This window comes from Camelus ferus, chromosome 7, assembly GCF_009834535.1.
Source record: "Camelus ferus isolate YT-003-E chromosome 7, BCGSAC_Cfer_1.0, whole genome shotgun sequence".
In the NCBI taxonomy this organism is placed as follows: Eukaryota; Metazoa; Chordata; class Mammalia; order Artiodactyla; family Camelidae; genus Camelus; species Camelus ferus.
The window spans coordinates 8,229,770-8,243,678 of NC_045702.1; the positions used below are offsets into that span (position 1 = coordinate 8,229,770).

At 47.5% G+C, this 13,909-nt stretch overlaps 1 protein-coding gene and 1 non-coding gene across 2 annotated transcripts; one reads left to right on the top strand and one right to left on the bottom strand.

Annotated features, from left to right (window-relative positions):
- Positions 1–673: 673 nt before the first annotated feature.
- OPN1SW (opsin 1, short wave sensitive) lies at positions 674–3,825 on the bottom strand. Its single transcript, XM_006184725.2, has 5 exons — positions 3,415–3,825; positions 2,926–3,094; positions 2,445–2,610; positions 1,787–2,026; positions 674–793 (listed from the first exon to the last, which is right to left on the bottom strand). Exons 1-5 carry the CDS (start codon positions 3,767–3,769, stop codon positions 674–676), a joined length of 1,050 nt encoding a protein of 349 aa, XP_006184787.1. The 5' UTR covers positions 3,770–3,825.
- A 6,400-nt stretch (positions 3,826–10,225) lies between these two features.
- On the top strand, positions 10,226–10,297 carry TRNAP-AGG. The gene has a single exon. It is a non-coding gene; the product is annotated as a tRNA-Pro (tRNA).
- The last annotated feature ends 3,612 nt before the right edge of the window (positions 10,298–13,909 follow it).

A 13,909-nucleotide genomic window follows, 5' to 3' on the forward strand; every position in this document is an offset into this window, starting at 1 on the left:
AAGATGTGCAAATTCATTTTGAGTACATAACAGGGAATTAAGCTATTAACTTTAGTAAATACACGGCTTAAGACAGATGTATAGGTTTAGTCAAATAGGAGGTTGGTGGAAAGGAAGCACCTGGAATAATTCATGCTGGCTCGGGGGTTTATGGCCATGGCTGTCCCTGCCAAAGCTATAGCAACTGCTGGCAGAGCATAAGAAAGTTCTTTCAAACACATAATTGGGACCTACTAAAAGGCTTATTTTATTTTTTTAATGTCTCCCATTTCTGAGGTGTTTTCAAAAGTTTATTGTAATTTGTATCATCTCTGAACAGATTCTTCAGTAGGAAAAAAATGTTAATAAGGAAAATAACTGTCCATACAATGAAAAATTAGCCATAGTTGCATTGTATTTTGATATTTGTTCTCCAAGTGCTGTAGACTGCCACTGAAGAGTAGAAACTGATGATTGTTGAAGTGGCCTTTGGGGTGGTCTGATGCAGACCCAGCTGGAACAGTAGCTTTGTGTAAGTAGGAAGGAAATAGTAGGAAAATGGAAAATTGATGCCCCAGATGACTATCACTCCCCTTCCCTTTTTCTGTGTTGTTAGTAGTTTGGTTTGACAGAGAAAATAGAAATTTCCTTAAATGTAAAATCCTAGTTGCTGCAAATAGGCCAGTGTGGCTCCTTAGTTGGGGCCAACTTGGCTGGAAGAGACAGTAGACACTTCCGTTTTCTGGGAACTGGACATGTCAGACTCATCTGTCATGGACTTTCCACACACCATCTCCATGATGCAAGCTCGGAACTGAAGGAAAAGAGCAGAATTGGAGATAGTCCCCTGGGCAGACCAGTACAGAGGAGATAACATCAGGAAGCATGGGGGAAGAAAGATCACATTCTTTGTGTCACCAAAGCCTCCTCCAAATGCCCTATACCCAGCATCTCCTCAGGTAGTTTTGAATATATCATCTCAATCCTGACAGCTAGCTATAAACCAGGCTAAGGCTACTTGCTACCCCTGGGTCTACAATAATCCCTACACATTCTGGCTAACTCTGAGACCTCACTGTTCGGAAACCTCATGAACCAGACTGCGTGACAAGAGCACTGTCAGAAGTGGCCCCAGAATGGCCCTGCCCACCCACTCCACTATTACTAGAAGATGCTCCCAACTGGGAAAGGACTGCCAATTCTCTTTCTCTCCAAGAGGTTTCATGTTCGTTTTTAATCCATCTCTGGAGCTGAGAAAACAAAGTAACAATTCTCAAAGCAGAGTGTTTGCCTTATAAGACAGGAACCCTCCTAGATTCATCTGAGTTTGAGTTATTAGATTCAGAATTTGGGACAGGAGGCCACCTGGTACCTTCAGATGATAAGCTGTTTTAGAAATTTATGCATGTGCTGTGATTTCTGTGCTTTACATAAATGTTCCTGCAGCCTAGAAGTTGGAAAGGATTAAGAACTCATGAAATGGAAGGACTATTTATTTAGGGGAATTGTCAGTCTATCAGTTTTTTCAATGAAACAGTCTTTTCACTTCTCCTCCTGCCCTTTAGAGCAACTTGATTTTTGTGGCTCAAGTTGTCTTCCCTGGGTTGTGATCTTGTCTTGATGACCACATCTTCACCCCTGTGCTTACCAAGTGCTTTCCAGCCAATTAAAGGTTTCCATGGTTTCCCCTGTTCACCACTAGAAAGCCTCTGAGTAGAGTCCAAGATGATCTGAATTAAAAGTCATTGTTGGAAGAACCAGTTCTCATGGGCCAGGGTCTCGGAGGAATGTAAACAGAGAGCTTTACCTGCTTATTCATGAAGCAGTAGATGATGGGATTGTAGACACAAGCACTCTTGGAGAAGAAGGCAGGAATGGTGACTAGCCGTAAGTCCACCCCATGGTTACGGTTGTTGACTATATACATGGCCAGGGCAGCGTATGGCGTGTAGCAGAGACAAAAGGATCCCACCATCATTACCACCATGTGGCTCACCTCCCGCTCAGCCTTCTGGGTGGACGCTGACTCCTGCTGTTGAGCTGCAACCTGAGAAGAGCACAGAAAACATCGCGCCCTCTTCTCCCTGGTCCTGATCTCCCAGATCCTTGGACCCTTTTCTACCAGGGGCTATCTGTTCTAATTGTCTCTCCTCTGTCCCACCTTCTGGCCTAGTCCCTCTGGCTCCCATTCCTTGAGGAAGGCAAGATGGAGGCAGCTCTCTGATCTGTGACATTGGAAAACAACCCATGCATCTCTTGACAGACCCGAGCAGGGATGACTCCACCTTATTCTTCATTCTATTTCATCATCTCCCTGTCCCCACTTCCTTCACTGCTTTTTGATACCCCTCTACCTGGCTATGGACATTTCCAGCTGTTTGATGTGCTAGAGCACTCACCCACTCTTCCCTGTCACCTAGAGCCCTCTGACCCCTTCTCCCCTGACCCTCACAAAAGCCACTCACAGCTCTGAGGGCCCCCAGCAGCTGAGAGTAGGAGAAGCAGATGAGAGAGAGAGGCACAATGTAGCAGAAGATGAAGAGGAACCAGGTATAGTACTCGCTGTAGTATTTGGTGCCCACGGTGTACCAGTCGGGACCACAGGAACACTGCAGGCCCTCAGGCAGGTACCTGCAAGGGACCAGGTGCTTGCTCATTGCGAGGCTCACTGCAAGAGTTAGAGGAATGGGAGTGGAGGTTCCTGGATTGTGTTCTCCACTAAGAACCTGGAGTGACTTCAGGCAGGGAGTATTTTCTGTCCTTACTAGCAAGCTTTTAGCAATTCCAACTGCAGAGTAAACTTTAGCCCTTCTTTCCCACAGCCCTTTCCCTTGTCTGTCCCACCAGTTCTTTAAAAATTAGAGGTCAAAGACTAGACCCAACTCTCTTCCCACCCTCACAACCTGAGCTTCTAGCTAAGTTAGCACAACTGCCCCGCAATCTCACCGGCTCCAGCCAAAGAACGGTGGGATGGAGACGCCAACACCAATGATCCAGGTGGCCACAACCACCATCACTGCGTGCTTGGAGCTGAAGCGGAAGTTGCCGAAGGGTTTACAGATGATAATGTAGCGCTCAAAGGCCAAGAAGGCCAGTGACCAGCCTGTCACCAGACCTGTGATGAAATGTGAGGGTAATGGAGTAAATAGCCCCACTCATCCTGACAGAACACAGAGCAGAATACAGGGGTGGAGAAAGCACAGGGGCAGAGGGCTGGGAGGAGGGTTGGACTGATGATGAGTCAAGCAGAGTTTGGGACTCAGGTGGTCAGACTTCTGGTCTGGGTTGCTTTGCACCTCAGTATTCAAAAGAACACCAAACTTCTATCCCCCAGACTCCTCTTGAGGGGCCCACTTTAACCCAACAGCCTGGTCCCTGGCTCCAATCCTGGAGCAGAGTCCTTTGCTTCCCCCCAGCCCCCGTCTCCCGCAGTACCTGCTGCAGTGCCCAGGAAGGCCTCCATAGCACAAACACGGCGCCCAAAGACGAAGTATCCATAACAGCTGGCTACAAAGACGCAGAAGACAGAGAACATGCAATAGATGAAGCCCCCCAGGGACACGTTGACCAGAATATAGTTGAGTGGCTGCCGCAACTTTCTGTAGCGCAGTGTGGCTATCAGCACCGTGGCATTGAGTGGCGTCCCTACAAGGAATACAAAGCCCATGAAGGCTGCCTGGAGGCGGAAGGCCCAGATAGGGGCGAGGTGGTACTGAGGCCCATCCCACGGTTTCACCGAGGAGATGTTCTTGAACAGATAAAACTCTTCCTCCTCTGACATTTTGCTCATGGGATGTCCCCCACCCGCTCTGATTCCTCTTATAGCTCATCCTCCCACCACCACTTCTCCCCCACCCTGCTAAAGGACTCTCCTCCAAAGCCACTTTCAGGCTCCCTGAAAGATCAATACTGATCCTAAGCCTCCTAAGAATGAAGTTTGGGATTAGAGACCCCAAACCCTCACCTAAACCTCCTTTCGTGGCCCCAAAGCCGATTGTGTGTTCTTCAGAGGATAAAAGATTGGGCTCAAAGAATCTGGACATGCAATGCTGGGTGCTGGAATGAATAAGAGTGGGCTCAATGGGGCCTGGGCAGGTGCTGACCCATATTTAATAAAGGTCCTTCCACCCCTTTTTTCCTCTGAGTGGAACTATCAAGGGCACCCCTCTTTGTTTGGCTCAAACACCACTACATCCCTACAGGTGTCTGCACCCCGCCTGCCCCTTTGTGGACAGTACCCCTTAAGTTTCCCTCTCCAGGGATCTTGGGCTCACAGCCAGCCTGGGAACCAGCCTCAGGCTGTGGGAAGGGGCAGGGAATGGACAGTGCCCTGGAGCGCCTTAGTAACAGCCTTCATGGAACAGTTCAGGGGCAACTCGACAATGCCTAGAGGTCTAAGGCATCCCAGGCTGCCAGTTTCTTCATGGTGAGTCTACCCAGAGAGGGTATTTTTCCTACTCAGCCCTCCCCCAGCCAGGTCGAGGTTGGTTGGCTCACTGTCTCTCTCATGCCATGTTCACACCTGCCCCTGTCCTTAGCTCAGCAGTGCCCAAGCTGCCAGTCTTTCTCCTGTCTCCCCATCCAAGCCCGGCCCCGCTCTCAGCCTGACTCGGAAAGTCCTCTGCCAGGAAGCCCACCCCAGAGACCCCAGCTCTGCTCTAAGCTCTGCTTGCACTTACACTCAACACTACACTTCAGCCCTTATGAGTGTATCTTCTTCCCCACCTCAGTAGACTACAGATATATAGATAAAAGTGACTCATTTTAAATATATATAAGTTAAAAGTGAAAGGATGGCTTGGTAATGGCAAGGTAGTTTTTATCAGATGAATCCTCTTATAGGTAAAAGTTATAAACTCTAGAAAAAATATGAAAAACAACTATTTGAAAGCACTGTAGAGTACTCCCAAAGAAGGCAGAAACTGAGAGACTCAACCCTTGAATGAACAGAGCCACCTGCAATCTATACTCAAATGATTTTTTTTCCTGAATACACTCCCCATCTAAATGGTGAGGGACAGCTCGAACTCAAGCAAAATCCCAGCCTTTATTGGCTTGTAGAGTCAAAAGATAGTCTGAGACTCCAAAGCAGCTGAAAATTGAAGGTAGGTTTCCTGGAATGAAGGAGGCCACAGAAGGGGAAACCTTCAAATCTGCATATAAACACCCCGCAAATCCTAGGCTGACTACTGAGCTATGCATGGAGGAGTCACCAAGGAGCCCAGCAAAAGGCAAGAGCCGAAGATCTGAAAGCTGAGCAGAGACTGTGGCTGCTACCCACTGCAGCAGAGAAAGACTTTATGTCTGATTCCTTCCAAGTTAGAGGAGCTGGGCAAACGCTTTGGGCTTTCCATTTAACACTCCCTGAAGGCCACACTTTAGGATTTTAATCTATGTCCCTTGAATCCTGCCTGAGCTAGAAAGACTAGATGGAGACGTGTCAGCCATTTCTGAAACACTGACATTTCCAGGCACAAGAGTGTGCATGTGTGCATGCACACACACACTCCACACAGACACTCACCCACAGGCTAAATTCTTGGCAGAGGTTCCTGGTGAGATCCAGATAAGGGTCCAGGAATTGCAAGGCCACTTGTTCTCCATTGGATTGCCTGAGTCAGCACACCTCTTGCCCTGGGCAGGCCCTTAGGGCCAGGGCCACAGGCTGCCCCTGAAGGCAGTAGTTTAAGTGCCTCTCCCTGGGCAGGGCACATGGCCACTTGTTGGCCTGGGCTGAGTGGAGTGAGTCAGCCTCAGCTGTCTGCAGGACTCTGCTGAGATGCCCACCTCTGCAAATGGTTTGGACAGGAGCCTGCAAGGGCAGCCCCTGGGCTTGGCTTGCCAACCCAACCGATATGGGTAGAAGACACCCAGGCCCTCTTACTTCCACTAACTACTCAGGACAGCTGGCTGCATCTTTGGCCTCGGCTGGTACTGTCCTGACACTTTGTCTCTTTCCACCCTATTCCACCCCACATCAGAAGGAGGGGCCATAGGCCCAAGCTAAGAGCAGTCCAGACACAACTAAAATAGGGCAGATGCCCCTGGGGGACTTAGGCCAAAAAGTACCCTATGCAAGCATAGAGTCTCACTGGTATCTAAGTAGGAGACAAAAAACTTTTCAGAGTCATTGAAGCCATGAAGTAGGAGGGGAGATTTTGAGGAGGGGGCAGGTGGTAAAGGAGAAGGGCAATGATTTAAAAAAAAAAAAACCCAAAACTGGAGACATTTGAGGTACAGTAGCCCTCTATCCAGATTCCGCATCACAGGTTCAACCAAAATATTCAAAAATTTAAAAAATTTCAGAAAGTTCCAAAAAGCAAAACTTAAATTTGCCCTATGCAGGCAAATATTTACATAGCATTTTCATTGTACTAACTATTTACATTGTGTTGGGTATTATAAGTAATCTGGAGATGATTTAAAGTATCCGGGAGGATGTGTGCAGATTATATGCAAATACTACACAATTTATATAAGGGACTTGAGCATTATAAGATTTTGGTATCCACAGAGGTTACCATGGATATTGAGGGACAACTGTACATTTAATATATATACTGTACCTTTTTCAGATTTAAATTTACTTTATTAATTTAGGAACATGATAATACATTAAGGCTTTACAGAAGATCATGTTAGGTACATTTAGACCCGGGTTTCTCAACCTCAGCACCATTGACGTATTGGATCAGATAATTCTTTTGTTGGTGGGTGGCTGTCTTGTGCAATGTGGGATGTTTAACAGTATCCCTGGCCTCTAGATGCCAGCGGCACTACCACCACCCTAGTCATAATGACCAAACATGTCTCCAGACACAAACGTCCCCTAAGAGGCAAAATTGCCTCCTGCTCCCCTCCCGTCCTGTTGAGAACCGTTGATTTGGATTTAGACTTATAAAATAGATAAACAACTGGGTTCTACTGTATGTATAGCACAGGGAACTATATTCAATACATTATAATAACCTATAATGAAAAAGAATATATAAATTTGTGTAACTGAATTACCATGCTGTACATCAGAAACTAACTCAACATTGTAAATCAACTATACTTCAATTTAAAAAAGAAAAGAAAAAATTTGGCAATTAAACCACTTCACCCCAGATGGGACTCAAATCCCCAGAACCCCAAAAAAAGAAAGAAAGAAAGGAATATGACCACTCTGGGAGCTCACTATCGATGGACCACACATTCGTGCTTTCTAGCAGCTATTCATTTACATAATTCAGTGTCCAGAAAGTAAACACAAACCAACTGTTCTTCAGATTATGACAGACAAGCATGGGGGTTCACAAAGGAGACATTGGTGTGATATAATAAACAATGTCCTCAACAGCATTCCTGAGTAGCACGACGACCAGTCTCACAGGACTGGGTCTACTGCCATTACCCTCAATATGGGCTCTGTACAAAGCACAATTCAGAACTGGACATAAACCAGAACCATTCGGCTGGGGGCCAAATACCAACTCTGCCCGGCTGCTCTGACCCAGAGGACATTTCAATTCTCTGGAGGCTTGAAAGGCATTTCTCCTGATCCCCTCTAATTGTTGCTTCTCTCTGCTTAGTTTTTTATAATTTCATTTCTGTTTTCAGTGGATTATATATGTACCCAGGGCTCAAAATTCAAAAAGGACAAAAGAATGTCTGGTGAAAAATACATTTCTTTCCCACCCAGGCTCCCAGGTCCCCTCTCTAGAGGCAACCAGTGTTTGCTTTTCGCTGTGTTTTTGATGTGTAGGAGGTGACAATGAGCTTGAAATGATGTGTTGTGACAACGTTGTCTGTTAAATACTGCCCCCTCGCCATAAGGCTCTCCAGACAAGTGGAGAGATAAGGGAAAGGTCCACAGGCTGTTGTGAAAATAAGGAATCCTCCAAGGATTTGTCTGAACAAATGCTATCCTCATGCCTGGGAGGAAGGGGAAGAAACCCCCAGAGGCAGAGCCATGACTCTCCCTAGAGAATTGCATCTGCGGCTTTGAAACACACAGACAAATGAGTCAGTGAGGTCCTAAAATCCTACTGCCTAGCTCAAGGCCACAGTAATTTTAGCCTGGAAAACAACGCATGGCAGGTGCCAATGGATTTCCACCAGAGTAGCGCTCCTCTCCCCTGACCAGCCATCCTGGAGGCATTTGAAAGTGTGTGGGGTTGGGATGGGGGCGGGTGGTATTATGGCTGCAGGCAAAGAGGGGGTTACTGGTATTGAGGGGGCAGGACACTGCTCTAGGCAGGCCACACCAAGAAGAATGATCTTGCCTCAAATTCCAATAGCACCCCCAGAGAGAAGCCCTGGCTGGGACCCAACCCTGGCCTCAGCCCTGAAACATTCTCAGCAAGGTTCTCCTGGAGCCCTTGCTTAGAGCAACCTCACCCCTGGCTCACCCAGCAAGAGAAACAACTAGGGAATGTGTGCTGAGGTAATGGAATGACGTGTTGAGTGGCTTTTATTTATAAGCCAGTTTAAAGCCGGAGAACAGCTACCCAAAAAAAGTCTTCTTGGTTCTAGGATAGATGAGCTGTTGCCTTTCTCTCTGGCCATGATTAGTTAGCAGAGCGAGTCATCTAGTCCAGACACTCCTGGATGGAGATAATAAAACTTTATCCCCTGGGTACAAAGGAATGTTGGCCACTCCGTTCTCTAAAGTGAAGGCCATTCTTCCCTCTATTCAGCAGACGGGTTGGTTCATTAGGAAGCCTGATTTTGGATGGAGGGTGGGAAGGGTTTCTTCAGGCTCGTGGTTTTTATCTCCAGCCCAGTGATGAGGAGTCACTTGTATATCTGTTGCCACTGGGTTTTTTTGTGCACACTCCTGACTTCCTTTCTTTCGTTCATTCACATGTTCATTTATTCCACAAATGTGTGCTAAGAGATGCCTGCAACAGTTGTTCTGTGAGGATGAAATGAGATTAATCTGGTCAAGTGCTTACACAAGGCCAAGCACCCAGAAATGCTTGGGAATTGTCTGTATTTGTCCGCAGGATTGCCAAGTGCCAGACACAGGGCCAGATCCAAAGGTCAATGAGACAGGTCCCTGTCCCAGCCCCCCACCCGGAGCTCCAGGCCTCACAGAGGGTGGCCCCCGCTCCCGGAAGTAAGCAAGGGTCCTGGGGGTGTGATGGCTGTGGTATGGTGGCAGCACTAAAGAGAGAGCTTGGTGGAGCCTACTGAGGGCTCCTACAAGGCCCCAGTTTCTGAGGTGTGACCTCCTCTGTCACTCTTATTTGGGAAACCCCAGCCTGAAGAGCCCCCACCCAGGCCACCCTGAGCCGATTGGCAGGTTCTTCTCTGCAGCCTCCCTGGGCAGGATGAGGTGGGGGAGGGACAGCACGTATTTACAGGATGTATTCCCATCTCTGGTTTTCTAGAAAGTCTGAGTAGCAGCGTGTACTCCATTTCAAACAGGCTTTGGATTCAGATAAATGGGCTTCTTATAAGCTGAATTTAGGCAAGTTTCTTTTTCTTACAGTGAGGTGACAGCCATCTCACAAGGCTGTTACGAGGTTAAGCAGGATCTGTAAAGCTCAGATCACACCACTCAGCCCACGGTGAGCATTAAGTGGCAGCTTTCTTATTGTGTATTTTCTCCCCGTCCTCATGTTGCCATCATAATAACCCCTTTCTTTGTACAGCGCTTTACAGTTTGCAGAGTGCTTTCACATACTATTTCTCTCCTGATCCTCAAATTGCCCTATAAGGCATCCCGGGCAGGTGTTACTTCCCAACTGACAGATGAAGAAACAGTAATTTAGCAAACATCACCTAATCAAGGGTGATCTGGGACAGACTTCTCAGTCCTCACCTCTGAAGCTGATGAGTTTGGGGGACTTTTTTTTTTTCTGGTGGTCTGATCATGAAGTAAGAAAGCAGTGTGCTTCTTCATGGTGCAGGAGTTGCCAGACAGGCCCCCAGCCCCTGGGGCTCCCGGAAGGGGAGGTGACTGGAGCCGGGCTCCTTCTTCCTCAGCAGCATCCCTAGAAACCCCACCTTTCAGCCCTGGGGGAGAACTGGTTGGCTGTGGGGAAGAAAGGGCCTTGCCTGGAACATGGGGCATCTGTGTGACTCTGCGGTGGGCCGGGGAGGAGCAAGAGAGAGCCGAGGGGTGAGGCCGGCTGGAGTGCAGCCTGCCTGGGCTGGGAGCCAGCCTGGAAGAAGAGAGGCCGTTTCTAGGAACCACAAACTGCTGCGGCTGCTGATGTGGCAGGAAAGGCACATCTGGCAAAGTATAATTATCAGTGGCTCGTTGGTCTAGGGGTATGATTCTCGCTTAGGGTGCGAGAGGTCCCGGGTTCAAATCCCGGACGAGCCCTCCTTTTTAAAATTTTTTCTCTTTTTCTGTCCCCCTTTCCCTGCCACACGTGTATACACTACCTGCCCTTTTAAAAGTAGAAGCAGAGATGGCCCAGTGGTGACTAAATAAAGGGACCCTGAGGACAAGCTACCAGTCAGTCTCCCCGTTAGCCATGTATATACCACTGAGGCCAAACGGAGCAGGAGGGAATTAATATAGCTCCAGGAGCTGAATCCAGAGCCAAAGTGTTGCCTTGTGTTAGGCAGAAAGCCTCTCAGAGAGCCTCAGGTCAAGAGTAAGTGATCAGGACAATTTGGGAGGTGGGCCTGAGCTAGAGGTCAAGATAAGGCCAACTTTCTATGTAAAACCCAAGCTATGAAATGCATTGGCTTCAAAGTCCAAAAGCTAGGATTAAAGTTACAATTCTGAATCTCAGCTTTCCTCTTAGTAAAATGGGGACAATAATACTCATTTCTCAGAGTTGGGAGGATTAAATCAGAAATTACATGTAAAAACCCTTTGCAAACTATAATATACTGTTAGGAATACTACTAAAGGTAAAAAGGATTTAGAGAGGAAATTCTGGCTACATGACAGACTGAACTAATGTAGTTCTCTCTTCACCCAGTGTCCCCTAAAACACAGAGAAATACTGCATAAAACAGAATTTAAAAATTAAAATATGAACAACTGCAAAATTGGTTTTAAAAGGGAAATCCCCAGATATCAGAATTTAAGGACTACAAAACAAGAAGGAGGAGGAGGAAGAGGAGGAGGGAGAGACGAAGAAGGGGAAAGGGCTAACACAGTGGCCCATGGTTCATTTCAGACGCAAATCACAGATATATCCCAGGGAACTGGAGATGCGTTTTAATGGTTTCAGATATAGGATATGTGGCCTCAGCCAACCTGAGACAAGGAGCTGGGACTGAATATCCTGCATAAATCTCAGAACATCAAAGTTCTACCTTGTCCATAGAAAGAAGACTAAAAATGATATACACCAGCCCAAGGAAGCAGAGAAAAGGGATAGAAATACAAGTCCTTCTATAAACTTTTTTTGCTAAAAAGAGTTTAGCTGCCAATTGTTATCTTTGTAGGCAAACAAGGTTTTTTTTTTTTTTCTGGTTGGTTGCTTTTAAGATTTTTCTCTTTCTCTTCAATATTTTGCAGTGTGTTTATAAGCTCAGTTCTAAACCCGAGGACTGTATTTTTCTTCCATTTTGGAAAATACGCAATCATTATCTATTGGAATATTACATTTCCCTCATTCTCTGTCGTTTTCAGGAATATGTGTACAATATAACACCATTTAGATATATTTTTTAAAACACGCCAATCAGGATTCTCTGTTGTTTGTGGATACATGTATTTAAGTAAAACTGTAAAACCATAAATAGAAGGGCTATCTTGGGTTATTTCTTAATTAAATGGGACAAGAAATGAACAGTTACTGGATTTCAGTGGTGAGTACATGGATATTCATTATGTTATTCTCTGCACTGTACTTTTTGCATATTTAAAAGTTTCCCTTTTTTTCTTTTTAATGAAAGAATCTAGGCATTTAGAAATAAGGGTAAAGGGGGATAAATGGCTGCATCAATCCTCAGAGAGGATGATCTGCTGGGATGAGATTAGGAGGGAGGCTGAGTCCTGGGTCCAGGGATTACAAGGATTAATTTAGATCATGCCCCTAAGCTGATCACCTGGCTAGCATCCCCGCCACTCCTAGCCCTTCAGAGATGCGTCCCTGGACCAGTCCACTTCCCCCCATACCTGCTAAGCCCTTTCCTCCTGCCTACTGTCTTCACTCCCACCCCTAAACTAGTACTAGTCTGGCCAGGGTTTGCCCAAATTTGGGTCCTGAGAATAGACTGATTCAGGCCTTCCCTGAATGCTCCCCAAATCAAGGATGAATGTTGAACTGCACCCCTGGAGCCAGGGAGAGATTAGTCCTAATACTCAGGATCAGAGCTCCCCGAGGAGAGATTGAACCCTTGAATGTTACAGTTGACAACTTCCTCCCCTATCCCTCCCTCCATTAGCCAAGAGGTGAGCAGTCAAGGTCAACTACTAACTGACCCTGCTGGCTCAGCCAGAACCAGAAGGAGTGGTGTTGGGGCAGAACAGTCACTCTGCTTCCAGCATTAGGCTTGGTCATTTCCCGGAACCCTAAGCCCTCCACTCTCCCAGTGCCGGCCCCTTTCCATCGTCCCTGACAATTGCCCTGCTCCCCACGTCTGGACAGGCCTCAAGTCTGTAGCAGACACTCTGGAAGTGGTCTCGGTGGGCTTGCTCAGCCTTTCCCCACAGCTGGATCGCCTTAACCACAGGGTATGGAGTGGAGCCCTGTCCCCTGGGGAGCAAATGAAACATCTTGGTCTGTGCTCACCAGTGCTCAGAGCACATACTGGGCTAGGGGTATGAGAGGGAGGAAGAAGAGAGGTAGAGAGGGACAGGTTTATAGACAACAATACTGTTAACAGGTAACACTGAACTCTTTAAATGTAAAATCATATGTAAAATGATGAGCAGAGCATTAACTGTATAGTTGGGAGATTTACCTTTACTCATTTATTCTATGTGTCAGGCAGTTTGTCAAATGCTGGAGATATAAAAATGACTAAGATAACTTCCTAGTCTTCAAGAAACTGGGCAGACAGAAAAGTAGAAACCTGACCTTGACAACCCACAGTGACTGGCGCTACCCTAGAGGGAAGGAGGACAGGGTAGAGAACAGCAGGGCCATCTAATGGGGTCAGAGTGGGGCGTCAGGAACCGCTCCTAGAGATGACTCCCAACTGAGTGTTGAAGGATAAGCAGGGGATGTCCAGGCAAAGAAGGGCTTCTCTCCTGAGGAATATGGAGAGCTTGTGAATCTGGGAGCCTGTATGAGTGACACAGACAGTATTTGCTCATGGTCTTGTGCATGGATGTGCAAGAGAAGGGACTGGTGTGTGTCCCTGGCTTAGGAATCTCCCAGTGCTTTTCTGGATGTGCTGGGACGCTCCGGTTCCCAAGTGTACCCATTTCTTTCCTGGCTGCAGAGATGTGAGAACAGTAGCTTCGTCAAGATTGGGCACCCTGTATACGTTCCTTGAATGAATGATTAAGTGAAATAAGCTCTCTGGGCTTTTACATCTCCCTTCCATGAGAGTGCAAATCAGCAATGTCCACTATCAGCATGCTACAGGGGCAGGGTGAGTGGGGGTCGTGTCTCGCAGCCCACCGGGCGCGGGGCCAGGTGGGAAGGCAGGCGGTGGAGAAAGGAGGTCTTTGGATACTACAGGGATACTAAGGACTGCGTTGGGCCACGGAATGGCCACTCCTAAGAGCGTCTCTGCTTCTGGCTTGGTGGGGGCGCCTGGAGAGCAAACGGATCAGGGCCTCATAGTTCGCATATCCTGGCCTCGGCTTCCCTCCTCCAGCCCTCAGGCAGCTCTGAGGCTGGGGCCCGCAGCCGCTGGTCCACGCTGACTGCCGAGATTGGGGTCGCCGCCCTGCTCCGTGGGGAGCAAAGGAAGTGTGAGCGTCTGCAGATTTGGAGGAAACAGGCTGGGAGGATTTGTCCATCTTCGTGCCTTTCCTCCCCCATCACCGAGCGGGATGGGGTCCTGACACACGGCGCAG